Source organism: Drosophila guanche, unplaced genomic scaffold (assembly GCF_900245975.1).
Source record: "Drosophila guanche unplaced genomic scaffold, DGUA_6, whole genome shotgun sequence".
NCBI lineage: Eukaryota > Metazoa > Arthropoda > Insecta > Diptera > Drosophilidae > Drosophila > Drosophila guanche.
The window spans coordinates 1,155,010-1,173,382 of NW_022995755.1; the positions used below are offsets into that span (position 1 = coordinate 1,155,010).

The window sequence follows — 18,373 nt, forward strand, 5'->3', positions numbered from 1 at the left end:
GATTTGTCGACCTCTGCGTGCGTGGCTGTTCCCGGGCGCGCGCGGCGTGCGCTCGGCCGCCCGTCTGCCTGCCGGCGTGGCTCCGTCCTGTCTCCTTCGCTCTCGTCTCTCTGCATGCCTTTCTGCCGGTCTGTCTGCCTGGCTGTCGGCCTCGTGGCGGTCTGGGTGTGTCTCTGCCTCCGGACTTTGTTTCGTTTTGTTGTTGATTTTTTTGCCGGCTCGAAATTGAAATTGCAACAAGTTTTTAATGAAGTGAATGGGGCGTACCGTGCTGCATGGATTAAGCTCCGCGTTGTTGATAGACAAACTTTGTGGAGAGGACGCAGAGGACTGCAAGTGACAGTCGGGACGGGTCGGTCGCGTGTTGAGGGCGTTGCTCGACTGTGGACTGTGGGCTTTGGGCTTTGGGCTGTGTGGCCTGTCGGTTGCGGGCTGCCAGAAATATGCAAATTTATTTATTTTAATGGTCTGGGCATGCACTAGCTCCTGGCAATGGCAGATCAATCATTGAATACTGGACATTAAAGACCATTTTAAAGGCGGAATGAAGTCGTTTAGTTCGCTTTGGAGATCGCCTTCAGACAGGTCAGTGAGGCACTGAGCTTTACATCAATCAGCAATCAGCAATCAGCAATCATGTCTGTTGGCCAAGAAATAAATCGATACCGGTTCGACCAGCCTTGAGTCGGGTCAGATGCTGGCAGTAGGAGTTTTTTGATCAAACAAAACACGATGCCTGATGCCAAACCTTGAAGAGTTTACTATAATTATGTCATATATATATGTATATGTATAAATAAAACTCCTGCCTAAGCTTTTGTTTTTTGTACTTGGCGCACTTAAATGAGGGTCTCTGCTTATCCAGGCTTATCCTCTGGGCGGATAGACGCCACATTGCCTGTGCCTTCCCTTTACATAATTAGCATGCCGGAGGCAGTTCCAGTCCAGGAGAGGCGTAGATACTCATACCCATTCCTTCGAGTGTGACTCCTACGAGGTAGTTGCGTGATAAATGGACTCTGCTATGTGTAAAGTATCTGAGAACAATGCATTTTTATGAATGGGCTTGGCCACGGTTAGTTAGCGCTTACAAGTAACTAGATGTCAGGTAGCATATGGGCGGTGGTACAGCTAATCAGATCCACAATAAATACATATAAATATGTAGATGTGTATATGATTTGTTGGGATAGTAATTCGAAATAAATTTCGTACATTTGGTGTTTCCGGGGGCAAAAAGAAACTCGTGTGCGGTGTATGCAAAAGTGTTGCATAGAAAATCGAATTAAATAATTTGCATATTTTGATGATTTCTCCCACTATTTACAGCCAATTGGCAGTGTGAAAATTAATTGAACGAATCCAGCCTGTCGCTGGAGTGTGGCTCGGAGTGGAGTGGGTTTGGGGAGGGGATCGGCTGCCGTTGACATTTCGCTTAAAATGCCTCACCTTATCGGAGGTGCGATGAAAAGCGAGCAGTTTGCAACCGGTTTCGCATGCGGCCTATAAGCAGCTGATCGATGTAACTATTTCTGCCCCCTAACTGCACGCCTTAGGATACAGCGAGACATGATTTGCTCCGCAGCAGGGCAGGGCGAAGACCGAGGGAGACCTGGGAGGAGCAGGCTCATTACTTCTGCAAATTATTGCCGACAGTTTTGTGGCTGCATGTTTAATTGTTGAAATTCAAAACTGAATGCAAAGCATAATTGTGGGACACGATAGAAAGAGAGAGAGAGAGAGAACACAGGGTGGGGCGTATAAAAAGAGCGAGCATTGAACTTGGTTTTGATTGTTGTTATTGTTTCGCTTTGTTATTGCATGCTGGATCCCAGACTGAAGCAGTTTGATTAATCCTACGAGTAGCTATGAATACTTATAGTAATACCTTATGCTATACCTTCTCTTACTCGTAATAAAGTAATTTGACTTGGAGACGGTGATTATATTGTCTGGAACTTCTGGCTGTGTCCTCGAATGTGTAATTAACTATCTTTTTTTGAGCTACTGATTCTTGAAGTTCTCTTAACATTCAGAGCAGCTGTGCTGGCACATTTTAAGAAACTGTAAAACATTTTAAATTACAACTTGATTAATTTTTTCAATTATGTTCCTTCGCCAATCGATACTCGGGTTCCAGGCCAATCTCTGGGCTAAATATAAGATAACTGCTAACACATTCAATGCAATAAATCATTTCAGTGTTGCGGCAAAGGCGAAAGAACGGCAGCGGTCAGGTCAATCGGCAAACGGCAAACGGAAATCACACACTCGGGTTATAAAGTAAGTGCTTAGCACCTTGTGGCAGATGCCAGCCATAAATCTGCGACTGCATGGCTCTGCCCCGACCCAAAAAATTCCAGTTCCGCTGGCACAGGGGAGTTGCCACTTGCGTTGCACCGGACAATGCCTGCCCCCGGCCGAATCATAAATTGCGTGTCTGTGAAAATGTAAACAAAGCTGCGGCTGCGGCTGATGGCTGATGGCCACTGGAGCTGGATGAAGTTCAGTTACCAAATCTTTTGGGGGGTCTATCAAGGCCTTCTGGAGCGCCTCGTGCATTGCATGCAACATTACAATTTGCGCGCAACAAGTTTGTATGAGCAAATTCGCTGGCAAGCTTCATAAATATTTAATAAATTTAATAAATTGAGTGGCAAGGAATCCGCAGCCACAGGGCAGGCACTTCCTGCTTATTATTTTTAAGCACTTAAGTGATAAGAACAAATAAAAACAAAGGCAAGGGACAGCGGCAGATTCATGTCGTCATTCCAGTCTTCAATGGCCTTTCCAGTTCTCTCTCTCTCTCTGTCTCTCTCTCTTCTGCATTGCCTAGAACTTAACCAACTGATAATACCTTCTATAAAGGGGTGGATCGTGGGTCCATTACCAACAGTATTTGCAGGAAATGTGTCGGCAGCATCATAAATATTTAATAAATTGGGTGGCAAGAAAATTGGCTGCAGGCCATACTTTTTATGCTCATTATTTTAAAGCGCTTGAGCGATTAGAATAAATAAAAAGGTTGGGCTAGTTTTTTGCTCTCTGGGATAAATTTTAATGGTGTCTTGAGCTATTTTTTGTGCAGCATATTTAACGTCTGACCAACATGAAAAAAGTCCATTAAAAACTATCTATCGAGCCACTCCCTTCAAAAAAAAAAAAAAGCACGTTCTCATCGAAATTCTCCCTACAGTCCCCTTGCTGTACACTCGTTTGGGCTCTGAAGATTCTGGATTCTGCATTTCTGTCTTCTGTGTGCCATTCCCTATAATTTTGCTCACTTAAAAAGCCATTGCGGTTTCACACATGTGGATTGGGTTGCATAATGCATCTTTCTGGTGTTTTCACGGCCCCGAAAAAAAAAAATACAAACTTCTGCCCCTCCACCACCCTTCTGACGGTATACTCAAATTATAGGGGCCCGCATTGAGAGCAGGCTGAGGCACACAATGCCGATTGAATTAAGCCAAGACTTAAGACAGAGGCAGTGTCAGGGACAGGGACAGGGACAGGGACAGGGCTGCTCAGCTTGGCTTAAAGATGGGGCGGATCAGGCGATAGAGTCTTGTAATTGGGTAACTTCTGGATAAGAGAGCTGATTATGCCAGCATTTGTATGCAAATGCATTTTATCAGGTTGTAAATACTCATAATATCACACGGTATGTGTACAATGGGCTGGGAGATACGACGACTCATAATTATAGCATCTGGCAGCTGTTTTGGCCTCAAGCCGCCGCTCTGGAGCGGGGCTAGAACCAATTGAGTCGCGTTTCAGTCTCGCCTCGTCTAGACTAATTCACTGCTCGTAAAAGAACTTTAATTGCAAAAGGAGAAAAAATACAAACATACATACAGACATATTTTTATTGTTCATGTTAAGCGAATTGTTCTGTGGTCAGTTCCTGGATTCGATTGCTTCTGGCCTTATAATTAAGCAACCATTTGGAGCACACATACAAACACACACAAAATATACATACGTACTGTACATATTTATGTATGCATAATCCTGTCTTCGGGTGTCCATAAAGCCCGCGGCGTCCAACGCGGAATATTAAAAGTAATGCCAACATATTAACTGGAAATCTCGTAAATTATGCACCCAAATGACCTGTCAAATCTGCCAAGGGCCTGGCTGCTCACTCTCGAGCACATTTCTCAAATATGAGTATGAGAAAAAATAATAATAAACGAAGCAAATGCTAAAACTACGCTCGACGGCGGGTTGTGGAAGCCATTTGAAACTGAAATCGAAAACAAAATCGAGCAAAATGTATGCAACAACAAAATATACATAAATGCATACATAAATACATACAAATAAACATACATACATATGTATTTGTGTACCAGAAATACATTTTACAACTTTATTTTACGAGCGCAGCAAAGTTTTTTGTTTTTTTTTGTTTCCTTTGGGTTTTCGCGCGAAACGAGAATTTGCCAAGTCGCCGGCCCTACTCGTAAACGTTCTAAACAGACACACGATGGGAACGGGGGGATATGGCCAAGAGCGGAGTTGCGTCTTAAGAGCCCGAAATAAGCGCAGGCGCATTAAATTAATTAACTTAAGGCCAACTCTATCGATGCCCCAGCACAGGGGCATCACTGACTGCCGATCGTTTCTCGATCCTTGAGCTACGAATTCTGGCTGAAGTTTACCCGGAATACTTGGAAGAACATGGCAAGAGTACTTATTATCAGTTGCAGATCAAAGATGGGGGGGTGTCTGCCTAATAGAAGCCATCAAAATAAATAACAAAATGAATACCCTTAGCCTCATGCACTACTTGTGGGCCACGTTTAGAGAGCTGCCTGAACCATAGCCTCTTGCCTGCAGGTCTGATGACTAATGCTGGAATTTTGCAGCGTCCGTGTGGGCAGAAGGCAGACGGCAGACCCCAGTGTGTTGAGCTAATGAGCCGTCGGACTTGTTCAGGTGAATGAGAAAAAAGCCTACAAAGTTGCCAGCCTGGAAAACTCGATTTGGGTATCCAGTTTTGAGAGCGCCCAAGACGGGTTAGGCAGCTCCGTGCAGACGCTGGAGATTACGAATAAGTTTACACGTTTGCAGACATTGAGGCCGCAACCTAACACAAGCCAAGAGATAGGCATAGAGGGGCATCCAGCTACTGTCTGTCCGTCTGTCTGTTTGTCTGGATCGTTGTGGTGTCCAATTGATTGACAAACTTTTTGCAGTTGACAGAAGACGCGCACTGTCCCTGCACTTATGCTAAACGATGGGACGGATCGGATCGGATCGGATGCCATGTCTGGCTGGCATTATGCATAAAGAATTCATCGGTGACTGGAAAATGTGAAACTGTGAAAATGTTTCATGCCTCCTTAGCGCTTTGATGAATGGTTATGTTGCATTACCTTGACAGGTCTTCCCTGTAATTGTCCAAAGATTAAGCTGCCATTCGTATGCCATGTTGCTCGTGCTCAAGTGCAATTAGGTGGAGGAACGTGGAACGTGGAAGGTGGAAGGTGGAACATTGAAGGTGGAACGTGGTCAGCAGACCGATGGATGGACGCTCGCGAGTCGCGACTGTGGAGGAGCAGAATACACATGGATGAAGCCCTGATTAAGACGCGACTAGATTTTCTCACATTAAGAATTGCATGAAGAAATATCAAACTAATTGCTGGCTGCAGGCTACCAGGGGGCTGCAGTATTCCTGCGTAAACAATTAACTCTGAGTTCCCCTGTGGCAGCTAGTTCGTCGGTCAAAGCGATCAAAATACATCAAACTGAACATATTTTCAATGGCATAATCTGAACTTAAGTGTGAATGGCAATGCCAGACAGCCAGGCTCGCCCTCAGGTGCCAGCCGTTGACAGCTTGCTGGTTCTATGCTAATTGATTCCTACATGGCCCATCAGCTACCTTGCTCCGGCTGTCATTAAAAGCGTAAATGTGTGACATGTGCTGTAGTGTTGCTTGTACCTCGGCTTGTCTTGTCTTTTATGTTTCTTCGTTTTGCCACACTTCTGCACATTGAAAGCCGCTCCTTGATTCGATTGTCCCACTGCAAGATCAACCAATTTATCATCATACAAAATGCATTTAATTTGTACACGCTTCTGGCGGGTTCTTTCTGTTAGCGGGTATCCCTTAGTCGAAAGAGTTCTTCAGTTTCACTTGTTTCTTCTTTTGTGTGGGCCAAGTCTGGGCTCGTCCCGGACAAACAACAACAACTTGATTAGGCCTTCTGTCCATGGCGTCTCTGCCACAAATGCGTACGTGCCCCGTCGTCGTTGTTTGTGGATCGGGTGGATCTGTTCTCGATGCCTTCCTAGTGGCGGCGGCATATTGCGGCCTATAATTAGGTGGGAATCATTTAGAGGCGAGACACACCACGACTCCCAGACAGCTTCCTTCGGCTGTGCATAGACAGACTGTGATGAATAAAAGCAGTGCAATTTCATCTGCGAGTTTTTCATTTTCAATTTTCCCTCCGCACTTTATTAAATGAGCCATAAATATATTTTAGATACCGACTGCCAAGATCACAAATTGAGCGAGTTACAAGATTAATGACGGATCTGTCTGAGTTAGTTCAAAGTAAGCACATACGTGGCCACGTCATTAATACGTGACAGCAGATTCGAGTTCAACTCAAAGCCAAAGTCGGTTCATCAATAAATAAGTTGCAACTTAAATATAGTGGGGCAAGTATTAAAGATATCTAACGAGGTTTCTTAAAGAGGTTTTAGGGTATGTTGTATGTTGGCTGCAATGGTTTAATAGGTGGAAGGCACGAGAACAAATAAATGTACAAAGATTGGACACACACGCACAGAATGGGGAGAAACTGTATCGCACCATTTACTTGTACGAATATTTTTCATATTTAAAAGAGGCCAAAATTTGTGTGTGTTTGACCATAGTGAAGTGTAACTATGAACTTAAAAACTTGTAGAAATGCAACTATATGTGGGCACTTGTGCACTCTGTTAAAATACACTTTGTGGGGACAGGTTCCGACCACGAAGTTCGCGTAAAAAGAAGGGACAGAGAAACATCAACTAGTTTTCCGCAGCACGACTACACTTACTGTAATAATAATTCAAGCTTTTATTACACGAACGGTAGCTATCGCAGCGTTAACAGATAAATGCTAAGCTTTTGATTCAACAGCCCGCTATATGTAAATACCTTCAAATAAATATATGTATGTACGAGTAAGCTGTTCACTTACCCAATGGTACATTGGCGCCATTCTTGCGATTAACGGAGACTGAGATCGGCAAAATGGCGGCGCCGGATGTGGACGAGGGCGAGGGAGATGATGAATCGCAGGAGCCCTCCAGCGATTGGGCTGGTGTGGGTACCGTGGACATGTGGGGATCGGCACTGGTAATAACACTGACCCCGCCACTGGCTGACCTTCCACCAGCTCCGCCGCTGCTGGATGCACTGCTTGAGGTGGCAGCGGCGCCACTGCCTGAGCTGGCTCCGCCTCCTGAGCTGCTGGTGGCTGGTCCAACACTTCCGGCGTTGTGCTCGTTGTGTGGAGGAGATCGGAGCGCCGTGTGCTGTGGCTGGTGCTGTTGCGGATGCTGAAGATGTGGATGGTGCTGGTGCTGGTGGCTCTGGCTCTGGTGCTGCTGCTGCTGCTGCTGTTGCTGCTGCTGCTGCTGCTGATGAGCCACTGTGGCGGCTGCCGCTGCCGCCATGTGTACATGATGCACATGGGCGTGACCATGCAGGCTGGAGGCAGTGGCTGGCACTGTTGCTCCCGCCCCATTGTGGGCCCCACTCAGGTGGGAAGGCGGAGGCTGCGAAGGAGCCGCCGCCGCTGAGGCCACTGCCTGCTGGTGCTGGTGCAGCACATGGCCATGATGGGAGAGGGTGTGGTGACCATGGTGCGGATGGACATGATGTGCGTGAACGTGGGCGGTGGCAGCGACGTGGTGGTGATGGCCCAGCAGGGCCGTAGTCGACGTCGATGGAGGCGGCACCTCATGCATATGCAGCGCCCGCTGCTCGTCCTGCGCTTGGGCGCGGCGCAGGGCCGTCTGTAGGGCCATTACCCGCTGACGGTCTGCCGTCAGGCGGCACTTCTCGCAGGTGCAATAGCGGTACTTGCAGTAGCGCTTGTGACCCTTCAGGGTGATCTTCAGGCCATGGTTTCGACAGCGGGCACAGTTTGGCGGTGTGCGCGGGGAGATCGAGCTCCCGCTGGAGCTGGAGGCCCCGCCGCACACATCGTTCTTCGAGTCGATCATATCCGAGTCGGACATGGTGTCGCTGTTCCAATTCTCCTCCGAAACCATCCCAGAATATTCAAATGTCCTTGAACTTGGAAAAATCAGTTGCAGCTGTGGTTGTATGTCTCTAACACTTCAGTTGTCCGAGATGGGAAGCATTTTTCGAACTGCCAGAGGAATTATTTTTAAGCACAATTTATGAGATTATTTTTATATTTTTACTGCGGTTATATGTGCGTATTTTGTATCCTTTTTCGATTAAAATATTGTGTGTTTAAGTATTTATTTAGTAAATTGATAGCTATTGTTTATGGTATTTTAAATTATGTTATGTTAATTTTCACTTTTAGTTGCCTAATCCCCAATTTGTAGACTCTGGATAATAGATTGTTAAGCACCTGAAAAGACAAGTGAAAGATTTGATGTTTATTATTTTTGAACAGAAAATAGTTTGAGAAATACTTTTGAATTGGTAAACAATTTCCGTGTTAGCATTTCGTCTGTATGGACTTTTGATAATTGCACCCCGACTCGATGATGTAATTTCTAGGTATGCAATCGGCTCTCGTCGGATCGAAAGAGCTCTCGCTCTGTTATGGTTTTGATTTGGTTTCTCCATTAATTTTGCATGCATGAATTGTGCTGGCAAACAAATTGCATTTCTGTTTAGCGCACGAGCTAATGTATCTCATAGTTGGCAATAGTCTCAGACCGGAATTTATTAAATTGCAGATGGAGCGGTGCTGCAGGTGAAACTCTGTTTCCATTGGCCGCTGGCTCTTGCATGTTTGACCATTCATTATAGGTAAAAACATTTAAAGTTTCCTTGATTCGATCGGTTACGCCCCCCCTACATATAGTTTTACCCAGTTCAGATGTGTTTTAGATATAAGCTACGCCTAGTGGGTGGAGCTGGGCTTGCAGATACATTGTATCGATACGGGCGAGGCATTTATCACGATTCTAAATATGTATTTACCCTTTCAGTAGTTCTGCCAGATGCGCAAAAAATATCTACAGGAGAGTGTGGATTAATGGTTGACTTTTGACACTCTGAACTTTTCCAGCCATAAAGGCGATTTTTTCGTATGAATTTTAAATTTCCAGGCAAAATTCCAAAGTTCAGCTTAGGTAATCCAGTTAATTAGGAGTCGTTAAATGTATTTTTAGTGCTCTTCGCATTTTTCCCTTTTACACCGAACAATTGGGGAAACAGAAAATGATTTTCTTGTTTTTCTTCTTTCGGAATTAAGAAATGCAACGAAAACGTTAATTTATTGTAAGCTATTTCAAGGCTAAATAATTTAAAATAGCATTTCCTTTGGTTTCTTGCCATTTACTTGTTTAGCAGGTGACAAGCCTCGAGAACCGAGGCGTATGCGCAATCATGGTTTGTAGTTCTAGAATATAATTTATTTCACATTAAAATTCATTCTTCTAGCATTTTGTTTAACGATTACATGTAACATTTTGAAGAATATTTTGGGGGGCTAAGCTGTAGAGCTTTGAATACATTATTTGTAAGTCTAAAACGTATTTTACATTGTTTTTAAATGTCAAAGTTTTATGGATGAGGCTATTACCTGTTTAGCGGTATTGATTGGAAACTTTACTAATTTATTTATAGTTTTTTGTGTTATTATTTATATGATTAGTTGAATTATTTGTAATATTTGTAGGTAACGTTTATGTGTTTATGTAGATTGTCTTTTGTTTTTTAATTATCTGTATATATAGCTATTAGGATTTGTGTAATTTTATGAATATTTTTAAATGGTTTTAGTTATTCAATCGTTGAATTAGCTTGAAGAAACTCCGCATGGGCTTATTCCAATCAATTGACTCCAAATATATTGTTACTTTTTTGCTGTATATGCTGAGATATCGGTTTAATTGTCACACAACAAACAAAAAATCACTCGAACATTTTTGACGCGATCACACTTCATTTGCAAATGCCGACGGCAAACGCGAGCTGGCTGTCTGAACTGAATCACCAATCACCGTCTAATTGGGCTCTTATTTTAATTGAGCTTCACAATGCAAAAAAAATTAATATTTATAGAGTCGCTTAGATCTGGTATCGATATGGATAAACCGCTGGAAACGTTGCGCGCGTCGCGAGCCGAGCTTCTGCTGCTGCTGTTGCTTTCCGATCTGAAATCTTTGGCATGCACAAGGCAACTCGCATTGGGCCGCAAGACGCGGATGCAAAGAACTCAAAAGCTTCGCGGCAGAGCGTTTTTCTTGGTGTTGGTGCCCGTGCATGTGATGTGCCAATGCGAGAGAGTGTGTGCATGCCATGTTTGCCTGTGTTTGCGTGGACGCCGACACTCACCGCCAACGAAACGGAACCGAAAACCGCATCGAGAGAGGAGAGCACACTAAAGTGACGGTCTACACAGCACAGTGGCTCAGAAGTCCGGATTCTCGGTGGAAGTTCTGTTAAATTTTGAGCCGTGCCAAGAATCGTTGACTGAGTGGACTGGAGTGGAGTATATAATGATTTCTGACAGTTCTCAAGCACACTTGCTGCAAGACTACTGCCTGAGGACCACTGTGCGCCGTTGACGTTGCTTGCATTTGGAGAAATGTGGGGGCTGCACACACACACACAACTGCGGAGAGACAAACAGACAAACCCAGAGAAGCCGTTGTATATAGGCAGCCTCACACACATTGGCTGGTTGCTGTCGCTTTGTGGTTGTTTTTGTTGCTCTTGTTGTTGCTGTTGCTTTCGCTGCAGTTGTTAGTTGGCTGCTTGTTGCAGTCGCCGTGCAACTTGTTCGAGTTCGTTTTGGTGTTGGAACGGGTTGCATCGCTGTGAGTTTTATCCTCTGCTTTGTTTTATTTCTCTCTCAATTTTTGCCCACTTGCCTTGTGCTGCATGTTTTATAGCATTTGTTTTGGTTATTGCTTCGTGCTGCCAACGCGCGAATGCGTTATGTGCATTGGGGTAATGTTTGTAGACCCCAATCAAGAATTCGCTTATATGTATGGGCACACAAACATAGGTACATATGTTCGTACCGGTTGGGCTTTTGCTCACTGCTTTCCTTCATTATACAAGAACACAGCTCTATTTAAAAACTGTTCAACATAGTCCACACATAGACAGTACACGCCCACGTCCAGAAGGCAACAAATCGATCAGTATCCAAATTATAGAAACACTGCCAACAGAAACTGATGTGTATTGTGTGCACAGGGCAGTGCCAAGGAAAATTTGCGCCCACGGCAATTATTTGTAGGGTTAAACTTCTTTTTCCCAGACCTTAAAAAAAAATGCAAGCAAATAAGTTGTGGCAAACTTAATTATAGTCTCATCAATATTTACTTTCTCTGTGATGTTATGCTCTATTGATTGATTAAAATCGGAGCCCCTTAATCTGCTGCCTGACTGTTCATTTCCAACGACCTAAGGATAAAACGGTTGAGATCATCTTACATATTTCAGACAGAGCATTCAATGTTCGTTCACCTCTTCCTTGGAATTTCCTTGCACAGATGGGTATTCGATTTAGAATCGAGTTTAATCTAATTTGCAGTCAGGGTGACATTTGGATGACTCCGTGAACTGTCTTATCTAGTGTAGAGAGGTTTCGTGGGCTAGCGTTAAACCCGCGGACGGCCGGCCCACCGTCCCCGTGCACCAGAATGAAAGAATATAGAATGAAAGAGAGAGAGAGAGGGAAAGTGGCGAAACAGAGGGGCCCCCTAGTAATAAGCAATAAGTGAGAGCTTCTATCGATAAGAATAACAATACGAAGTGTTGGTTTTCCTTTTTGACAATAATAACTTAATTTCGGGCCTAAAGAGTTAATTACACACTTTTGCAACGAGAGAAAGGTAATTGAGCATGCAAGATCTTGTGATAGCGGAGCCCACAGTTCGGTTTGTGCTGTTGCTGACCGCCGCCCCCTTGCGACCACGGCAAAATGTTGTTACTTCTCTTTTTTAGTTCTCTTCTGTTCGAGTATTTTGAAAAGTGCACACACGATCGCTTATCTGGCATGTCGCGACTAATTTGTATTTGCACAGAGAGCACTCCGGAGCGCAGTGCCAGAAAGGGGAAGATAGAGCGCGGTATCAGTAGCTCGCGGAGAATGGCAATTCTATGTTTGCTAATTATGTGATGGGAGGACGGATGGAAGCGGGCCCCATCCCCAGCAATGCTGCAACTGCAGGGCCGGAAAATCGCTCATTTGGAGCATTCTGGTGAGTGGAGCGTTAAAGCTTCAGTTGGGGCCGCCTGGCATTGGATTACAGTTGGGGCAACAGGGAAGTCCACAAAAACTGGTTGAGCTTAGAGAAGGATCGAAATATCCTAACAGAAACCAGTTCTCCCAGGCTCCCTGTCATTTATGAATGGCGATCATATTTTAAATAATTTATATGATACTCTTAGGTAAGTGGCAAGTGAGCGGACACCATTCCGGTTGATGCCATAAATCTGGGGTAATGAGAGACTTCTTGATCGACAAGAGTAGTGTGCACCAATCACTGGATCACCTACTTTATTGCTGATCATTGATTATCCACAGTGACAAGAACCACGCTGAAGTTAGACCAACGACGAAAACCGGCTTAAGCAGAGCTCAAGTAAGAAATTCTCCCTCGACCTACTTAGTTTATTGCTAAACAAACTGGCTTCCTTCTTTATTTGCATTGCTTTTAGATGCGCGAAAACTTCGTACCAGTTTTCCTTTCTAGGCGGTGAGGTTCCCCCGAAATGGACCCGACTGAATAGATGGCTTCTTGTCAGCTCCAAACATGACTTATTGCAGTCGTTTCCTGTTTTGGTGGCCAGACAATGACCGTCCCACTACGACACTCCGTCCGAATATTAACTGAACGTTATGTTGTAGTTGTAGATGGTAATCGTGCAATCGAGCATACTCGCAGTACCTGCCGCTATCGCCATTAAGCCTTGTACACACGAGCATTTATGTCAGGCAATTACAAGGCAGTTTGCAACGCCCACCGCGAGCTGTGAGCAGGGAGCAGTGAGCAGCGTGCAGGGAGAATGCCGGGCGATAGTGGCACATGTGGTAGCCGAGCGCATTCATAACTCATTGTGCACTTACCGTAGACGATGAGAAAATATTCACAGGCAGCCGCGAAAGTTTCTGCCGGCGTAGTTCTAGAATCTAGATGTGTATCTGCCTCTGCAATCTGCATTGGCAATCTGCTTCAGAGGTGTGCTGCACTTGGTTATGCAAGCGAGATGATCTCCGAGAGCTGCGTAAACAAATGTCGGCAAGAGAGCAACTGACTGAGAGTGAGAGTGGAAGCGAGAGCTGAGAGCCGTTAACTGGTTACTGGGAGCCGGGACTTCAACCGCGACCGAGACCGAGTCTCGGAGCACTACCGGCAAACAATTATTTTTTGTTATCTCTTGCCAGACAAACCGTAGACGTCACTTCAGTTTTCTACACAAGAACATTCGTTAACTGTGGCACTCTGTGTCGTTTATTCCTTTTTATATCTGCTCCATACCGAAGATATTTTCAGACATTTCTGTCTACCCGGGCAGAGACGAGTGGAGGGAAGTGCAATGCAAAAAAATAATCACATGTCGAACACAGCGCGATAGCCTCTGGAGCCGCACACAGAGAGAGACCGCATAGGAACTAACAGACTTGGGTCAACTTAAGAGACCGATTGCGGTTCGGATTGGTTTAGTTACGGTTAGTTATGGATCGTTGGGGTTACGACTGCGACTAAGACAGCGACTGCGAGTGCGACCACGGAATACACACTGGCCGCAGCATGCACTAGCGCAAAGGACGATCGATGCCAACAAACTGGTTGCAGCCCCAACGAAACTCAGAGCACCACACTCATACCAGACCAGACCAGACCAGACCGACTAGCATGTGTTCACAGAGTCGAGCCCACCGACTGTCGCTGCTTTGCTTTTGGTATTTGTTGGTTTTTGCACTTTGGTGCAGCGCTAATAAAATGAATGTGAGATTAGGCCGCCATGACGACTTTTCAATCACCTCCTACTCGTATAACTAAACGCTTATAGTCATTTGAGAAGAGGAGAGTGAAACATATTATGCTTCAAGGGAATTGAATACCTCGAAATAATGTCCATGAAAACAGAACAAAATATTTGTTGTTCCCTCTGCTGTTCAAAAATGTTATGATGGAAACTGATAAGCTTCAAACGATAAAGTGTCGGTAGGTAGCGCATTCGAAAGCTTCTTGGGAGAACGAGGAATCGAGAGAAGCAAATGCGAGAGAGAGAGAGAATCCACTGCATGGAATCAATCGGGAGCAACATTTAAACATTTTTCTCTTTCGCGTGCTCTCTTATTAGCTGCGTTTGCTTTCGCGAATCTCTGCGAACCAGCCGAGTGTAGCAACTTTGTTGCCGTGCATTGACGTCTGTGTGCAATGCACCCGATCGGTTCTCTTACTCTGCCCACTCTCGCACTTGCTCTCTCTTTATGCCGCTTACCCGAAGGTCTTTGATATAGGTCGGCTCGGCTTCGCATTCAGGTATTTGAGCCAATTTATGTAGAGCCGCCCCGTTTTGCGTGTGCAATGTCACACACATTAATCACATTCATGAGCTTCCTTCGATCATCGGCCAGGGCCAGGGTATTGTTCGAATCGATAAATGAACTGGAAAGCGGCTCCATTAAAAATTTGATCTTGCTGCCCGAGGTGGTGCACGCATTTCGAAAATTGTAATAAAAACACCGGTTCTGCAGAGGGACCAACGTGTAGGTCATTATTCGTTGTTGATTCCATAAGATATTCTGAGGGCGCAGCATAAGCTTATACTTGTATTTAAATAATATTAATATATATACATAATAATGTAGTTATTTAACAAATTTAGAGCGAAAATCAGTTAGAAACCTTCCAGCGTCCTGTTTATAGTGAAAGCTTCTTTGGTTGACAACTCCACTGGGATCTGGGCTCTGATCTTTGAATTGATGTACTATTTTAGGCGAATCTGGCTCTCGGTGACACAAAAATACCCTAAACAAAAACAGCAGAGTGTTTGCAATGTTCTTTCTGGTTTTTTAATTCTCATTTACTTTAATGATAATCCATTAAAATTGATCATTTTACATGCATTTCAACCCATGCACCTCAGGACAGAGGGTTCCAAAAGATTGCCTTGGATAGTCGTTAATCAATTAGCAGGGAGCGGCAAGCTAATGGCAATCGCAAGGGAAGAGTATCTGGCAGATACGGAACCGAAACGAAACCCGTTTATCTTTCCAGTCGAGTTGGGATTCGCGCGCTCTTAAAAAACTCAAGCAGGCACGATCATGGGCCGAAACCAAACAGAAAATACCCGAGACCACTATATTTTAAAATGCAAATTTGCAAAGAAAACGGCGAATATTTATTTATGATTTGCCCTTAGTGCCATGGCCCGCTCTCCCACTCATTCTTTGTGTGTGTGTGTTTGTGTCTCTCTCTTTCTCTCTCTCTCTCTCTCTCTCTCTCTCTTTTGCAAATTGGTCTCTCTTTGGAAGGTTTTTGTTTTGCCCTGACCGAGGCGACCCCGCATCGGTCTATTTTTTCTGTGACTTATTTTTACCAATTCCTACCGCAAACGGTAGCGATGGAAACATTTATACAGTTTACGCTTAGCTGCCAGTTGTTGTCACCTCCAAAGCCGCAGCCGAGTTACTCGACACATTGGCAGCCGCTTATTGGCAGCCGCAACTCGGATAAACGGGTGAGGAACCGGGAAAGCTGCACAATGCAGAATTCTCCAAACACCACTGTAACCCAAGTAGTCAACCGCAGCTCAGTCTCCCCCACGTGCTCCCACTCCTCAGCCCTACTCCCTCGCTCTCTAGCAGCATCGGCTCGTGTTCGTGTTTTATAATTGTTATGGCCATTCTACAAGTTGTTGTACATTGTTGGCTTTCCGCTGGGGGGATGACTGATGTGGGGAACGGGATCAGGCCACCGCGTGGTGTGCACCAGGTAGCTTAGGCATGCGAATTGCACAACGACTGGCGCCCACATCTCAAATGCACATACGTAGTTTGCTCGTATCTCTGAAGTCTGGAGTCATAAATTGTGATTTCCTAAGGGTAGGTCAAAGAGCAGCTCGATTGTGCGATTGAAATATTAAACAACAAGAAAATTAGTTGGTTTTGACTTCTCGACAAAATTGTAACCCATCTATTTTTAATATAAATAGTTACCAGACATTAAGCTTAAGCTAAAAAGTTGTAAAATCAGTCTTAAAAACCAATTAAAAGCCGATTTATTAGTCGAACTGGTTTCAAACAATGTTTAGCAGACGCAACTTACATATGTATGTACATATGTACATAAGTATGTACGCGGTAAAACGCAAGTAATCTCTTAAAAACCATCAAACAACATGTATCCATTAAAAACTAATTGAGTTCAATCTGAAAAGCTCTTAGAAATAGCGAGATTGAAGCAGTTGTGTAATTAGACAAGGCCGATAGCCAAGAACATAAATGAACTTTGAATGTTAAATAAAACTCCATCCCTGGCAATAACAGAAGAAAAAATGAAATGTATTTATTTATTCATACAACCTACAATTAAGATCGCTAAGAGACAATTAAAAAAGCATAATTCTGTGTGTGTTTTATAATAAAATGTTGGGTAATTAGTATGGTCAAAGATCTTTCAGAACGGAAATGCACTTCTTATGATGCGGTGAATGTACCTTTAAAGAATGAAATAAATATTTATTTGTAAAATATACCGACAGTTCCAGTTCAAAGTTTGAACTTCAAACACTTCAAGGATCCGATAGAATATTTCTTTAAAAACCTGTTCCATGGTACCACTCCTGAGCCGGCATCAAGGCAGCTTCAAAAGCCCGAACGCGTGCGTTTGATCATGCTTAATATTTTCATAAATATGTAAATATGTATGTACATAAATACCTACATAGCCTTGTTCAAGTTTGCACCTTCCCCTCGCTGCGGTTTATTTCGAAATTTGAGCCGAATTCTGAAGGCGAACAAATTGGTAGCTCAATGACAAATGGAGTGCCAAAAAACGTGTTTTAAGTCCTTAGCCAAGATAAGCCGCACTAATTTAGGGTACCAAGGCATAAGATTCTGACAGCCAATGGCATCTACATACAGGGTACATACATACATACATACATCGGTATATCGGGGCTGTGGTCAGGAATAAAAGGGCAAGAGAAGATGGCCAGGCAATCTGCATATATAAAGGTAACCAAAGGACAAACCTTTTAACCGACCAGCGGGAGGAACCTGGTGAAGCTGTGTGGGGAAAGTTCCACAGGAGGATGTAGATGTGGATGTGGATGTGGAATGTGCATTCGAGAAAGGGTGTCGAAACCGGCGAGTAATTTACGCTTGCATGCAAATTGAAAAACAGTCGAGAACAGGCATCGGACCGTGGACACCATGTACACACTGTAGAGGGTGCTGCAGCGAGAGGAGCGAGCAGTTGAGGATGAGTGGGAACAGCTCTTGGGCTGATTGAGCGCCAGGATGATGCATTTTAAAACAAATTGGCACAGTTTGTGAGAGGTGGCCAATGCCAGTGACACCCGTAGTTTGACACCCGGGCCTGATGTTGTTGTGGCGTGTTTGTCACTCAATTAGATGCAACTCATTTAGCCTCTCTCTCGCGTTTGGGCCGGCATTTGTGTGCACAAAATGTTAATCAAAGCCTGATGGGATTTTTTAGGCCAACTAATGAGAGGCGAGCGACGGCGGTATGGGGCGTGCGACAGTGCGGAAAGTGTGAAGTGGTTGTCGGGGTTTGTACGGCATGGGGCAGAGACATATTGATGACAGTCGCTCAATTAATATGCAAAATTTATGCATGGGAAAGCTCAAAAAACCAACGAACGATGCCAGCGACAAAGAGCTAAAAAAGAGCAGCGGCAAATGCAAAAGGAGAAATGCGAAAAGTGCGATACAAAAAATCAATACATATTAGCCGCCCTATTTTGTTGGTTTTGTTTGTCCTTTAAGTTGACTAATCCCATTGGAACATTGCAACTTTAAGTGTCATCTTTCAGAGGCTTTTCCGTTCTTTCTATAGGATATGCTAGTCAAACGTAGAGTCCTTAATAGATTAATTTTGGAGTGTGTAAGAGTGCGAGAATGTGTTGTTTGTATGCTGCAATTAAATCACTGGC

At 44.3% G+C, this 18,373-nt stretch overlaps 1 protein-coding gene across 2 annotated transcripts in view; it reads right to left on the reverse strand.

The window, feature by feature from the left end:
• LOC117589956 (protein doublesex) overlaps positions 1-14,121 on the reverse strand; it is a 43,316-nt gene extending 29,195 nt beyond the window's left edge. Inside the window, exons 1-4 of one of the 2 annotated variants that reach the window (XM_034282254.1) lie at positions 11,705-14,121; positions 11,561-11,641; positions 9,807-11,497; positions 7,212-8,621 (exon numbers count right to left, since the gene is read on the reverse strand). In XM_034282254.1, the coding sequence (XP_034138145.1) occupies positions 7,212-8,289 (1,078 nt within the window). In that variant the 5' untranslated portion in view covers positions 8,290-8,621; positions 9,807-11,497; positions 11,561-11,641; positions 11,705-14,121. The remainder of the gene's footprint in view (positions 1-7,211; positions 8,622-9,806; positions 11,498-11,560; positions 11,642-11,704) is intronic. The other variant, XM_034282255.1, reaches the window with a different exon arrangement.
• Between the last annotated feature and the right edge of the window lie 4,252 nt (positions 14,122-18,373).